Raw genomic sequence first — 4,175 nt, forward strand, 5'->3', positions numbered from 1 at the left:
GCCGCTGCCGCTGCCGCCGCCGCCGCCGCCGCCGCCGCTGCCGTTGCTTTGAATGTGGGTAACTAGGAAACAGCAAGCCGTCTGAGAAGACGGAATTTCCAACGTGTAAAATGTTCTTAACGGAACCATTGAGCGAGTGCAATAAGGCGTGAGGGGGAACTAATCTTCCCATTTAAATGTTTGTGGCAATTTTATCTAAATGAATTTTAATGCTAAACGAGGGTAATTCCCCATTTGTAGCGCGTTTACTTCTCTTTCCTGTGCTTCTAAAGCAGTAGAACATCATGCAATGAACAATAACAATAAAAATACTGTCAAGGCATATTATTCATTTTGAATGTGTTATAATTACAGCTGATTAAATATGATAGGGTAAAATATTTTTAATTTTTTTGAAAAATATTTAAATCATACTGAATGGTAGTCTCCTTCCGCTAGTGCTCCCCTCCCCAAATAAAAATAAAAAGCAGGTACGATTGTGTGCCCTTGTTTAGAAGAGGGCGTTTTGTTTTTGCCTTTTAAGAAACATCAAAAACACCCTCAGCACCTCTATTATTTCCCTCTTTCGGATAAGTGTCCTCAATAACCTGGGAACAGGCTTTGAAATTTACAAGAGGAAGAGCTAAAATAGCACTGAGCTGGAGGTGGGGGTGTCGAGGCAGGGCGAAAAAAGGACCTGCGGAGAACCAAGGTTGTCACAAAACCGTCACACCGACGGGGCAACGCAGGGAAAGAAAGCAGTGTGTTTTATTTTTTTCTAATTCACTGGACACTAATGATCTTGATTGTTCATAGCCTCCATATTCCTTAATTCCTCTTCACATGTGTCCTTTTGCTCGCTCTCTGGCTCCCTCCGCCCCTTTCTTTCCCTCCCCCACCCAGCAAGAGCTTCCTCAAGAATAAAGGCTGAAAATAACCAACTCACCCAGGCATGTACTGGGGAGGAGGGGCAAATGGATGGTTAGTTTATAAAGTTTATTATTAATTTTTAAAGTAAATAAATGGTTGTTAACGGCTAGTAACCACCTATCAAAAGAGAAGTATTTCACTAATATGAACTATTTATGTAAACCGTGAATTGCCACCGGGTCCAAAGGGAAATTTAAACAACCCCATATATGGGGTGGGGGTGGGGTGGGTGGAGGGCGCGGAGCCGGGAGGCTGCAGAAGGCTGAGCTTGACTCTCCTTCCGCGCATCCACGTGTTTAGAAACAAGGCCCCATAAACAAAAGGTGAGAGTGCGCGCTGCTGCTCCCGCAGGTGAGTCAGTCAATCACACGTCACCTAGTAAACCCAACCCACAGCTGGTTTCCCTTTTCAAATAGAAAATAGAATTGTTCAGGGCAGGTTTATAGAGTGACATGGGCCTGAATGTCAGGCTTGAGTTTAAGGAGCTCTCCTTCGACCCATCCTTTGTTTACAAAGCAATCACTGCTAAAAGGCTGATTTTTAAAAATGAATTTGCCTTAATTAAAATATTTGTATATTTTCCTTAGCTTTGGGAAGCACTTTTATAGCAGCAATTTTATTTAAATAAAATTATAAGCTATTCCAGCTTAAACATGTTATTTTGTACCATTTAGCTGGCTGCCATGCAGAAATTCTGTACAGCTGTTCTGGAAAATTAGTTAATAACCAGTTTTATCCAATGAGAACATAGAGCATATTTGTAAAAATTAGATTTTGAAGTCTGGTCTCTTCAATTCATGTAGTTAATTTCCTTATAAACATATACGGCTCATCGTAGGTAGCATCCTTAGTAAAATACTTAACTCTGTACTTGGTTTGCCATTATGTGCAAGAATAATTTCACCGATATTAGATGAGTAATTCTGTTGGATGTAATCTGAGTCTAGTTTACATTGGGATGTAGTTTAGTGCCCTTAGGCCTTAAATTTTCTGATATTAGGAGTTCATCAAGTCAGCTTAAAGAAATTGGTAACTATTATTAAATAATTTATTTTGTGGTTAAAATTTTCAAATACGTGTATGTCGTAGGGGGCCAAAATTAATTTTTATATTTACTGCATTAATCGTCAAAAATTTGGGGGGCAGTAAACAAATTTTTCAAGCAGTGGAGTCAGCATGACAAAAATAATCTTGTTTTTATTTTAGATTCAGATTTCATTACTGCACTCAAACAACTACAACTGGGCTTGGCGTTATTATACAATCCAAACTGTTTCCGTCAGAAACGCTAAGACTCAGTGTGCAATGATTGTTATTAATAATTAGCTCCTTGGTTTCTTGATAGAAAAAGGCTATCAACAAGCATTTGTTTATCCACAACAAAAAGTATAATTAGCTTATCCCACTTAGTAAATCTTGTATGCATGCCAACTCATACCAAACTGCTACTTTTACAAAAAAAATTGCAATAATACAGTTCATTTTTCCAGTCCTTTTTGCACAAAATTTATTTACAATGTCTACATAAATGCTCCAAGGTGGGACTATGGAAAAATACACACATGACCGATGCTTTGCTCAGAAATAAAGTCAACATATTAAAAATAAATCTTCAGTCTATGTTTTTGAGCTGCATAAAACAGGAAGTGATGTATAAGGTGGTGGTTGTTGCATGGGGACAATGATGCTTGATGTGACAATTAGGCTTCTAAACACACGGCCTTTTGGTTTCCATGCCTCCTCCTACCAGTCTCCTTAAGACACTGCCTGCAACAGCTGATTAATCATTGTTGATGACTGCAGTTTTTCCCATCCTTCCCGATTTACATCTGTTCAGGCCAATTCAAATATGGTGAGTAAATGAATTAGACATGCAAATTCAAGCCCCAGGCTAGAAAGAGGGAGAGAGAGGAAAAGAGAGAGAGAAAGAGAGAGAGACAGCGCGCGCATGGCTGAAATCCTAGGCGAGAAGAAAGATTCTTCTGCCTGATAGTTATTTTAATGCTCTAAAAATCCTGCAAATCAGACCTTCCTGTCCCTTGCAGGATAACTGTAAGGCTTTTTAATGTAAGGAGGCTTCTGGAGGAAGTGAAGAGCTATGGAAACAACACACATAGTGTGGAAAAATTTCACATTTTTCTTAAAAAATCTATAAGAAACAACGTAATATGGATAACAGTATAATAGCATTTACAATATTTCACTCTTTGTCCTCTTAATGTCTTATATAGTTATTTAGCATGTCCCCCAAATTGACTTCGGTTGGTATTTCCTGCTTTTTAAGAGTCCCTATGAAGAATTAGGGATGCTCCTTGGTCCAAAGTAGATGCCAAGAATGGAACTCCACAGTCATTGCCGAAAAAACATGATTTGAAATCAGTCACCATTGCAGACAATGCATATTCCCTTAAGCTACTGAGCATGAATGTCCATGACTTGTCCACTCATTGTTGGGTCTCCTGTATTAAGAACCGTGGGGCTTGATGCTGACATTGGCATTCCAGGGTGGGGCGGTCCTCCATGCATCATCACTGTTGGGTGGTGAGGGTGTCCAGGAATGTACGTATGCATGGGGGGCCCATGACGCAGCTGAGCAGGATGGGGGGGCATCTGGGGTTGGGTATAACTTGGCTGTCCCATACTCACACCCATTGGACCACCCCGGGCTACATACTCCCCTGGCATACTTTGCAGCCCTGTAGAAATTCAAAAGAAAGAAACAAAAAGAAAAGATTATGAAAAAGCAATAGTGTGGTTCTGCTATGGCAATCCTATGAAAGCCAGGGGACACTGTGGTTAAGGGAACTTGGCTCTGCAAAGTATTCTTTCGACTCATATAGATGAAAATAAAATGAGAAATGATGTGCCGGCAACTCACATTTTGTGACTCTCTTTTTTTTTCATTGTCGCTGTTATCAGGTCATCCTACTGAGGTCTTATTTATTTAAAAAGTAAAACTGTTATTTGAGGTCTGGTCTGAAAAGGCACTTTCGTTCCCTGAAATATTCTCTACAAGTGTACGAGAGTACCTTGCACTGGTCACGAACCATCTCACATGAAACGAACTAGACAGGCTCACTAAGGCTGATTACTTAGCTAAACCTGTACTTTGGAAAATTAAAACAAAACAAAACAGTAACAGTTATCAGCGAATGCCTTCCTCATGATTCCTTAGAGCTGGGGGAAAGGAAGCCTTCACAAAACCCCGTCCACCTTTCAATGATTTTGAGAACAATAAGAAAAATTGAACCTAAAACAATGCCCCT

General features: G+C 39.9%; 1 protein-coding gene across 2 annotated transcripts in view; it reads right to left on the minus strand.

The window, feature by feature from the left end:
• Window positions 1-1,901: 1,901 nt before the first annotated feature.
• The window catches only part of MEIS1 (Meis homeobox 1), a 131,349-nt gene continuing 129,075 nt past the window's right edge, over window positions 1,902-4,175 (minus strand). The window contains exon 12 of one of the 2 annotated variants that reach the window (XM_054586875.1): window positions 1,902-3,605. In XM_054586875.1, the coding sequence (XP_054442850.1) occupies window positions 3,322-3,605 (284 nt within the window). In that variant the 3' untranslated portion in view covers window positions 1,902-3,321. The remainder of the gene's footprint in view (window positions 3,606-4,175) is intronic. The other variant, XM_054586876.1, reaches the window with a different exon arrangement.

Source organism: Pteronotus mesoamericanus, unplaced genomic scaffold (genome assembly GCF_021234165.1).
Source record: "Pteronotus mesoamericanus isolate MK-2021 breed Mesoamerican mustached bat unplaced genomic scaffold, CSHL_Meso_final contig_98, whole genome shotgun sequence".
NCBI lineage: Eukaryota > Metazoa > Chordata > Mammalia > Chiroptera > Mormoopidae > Pteronotus > Pteronotus mesoamericanus.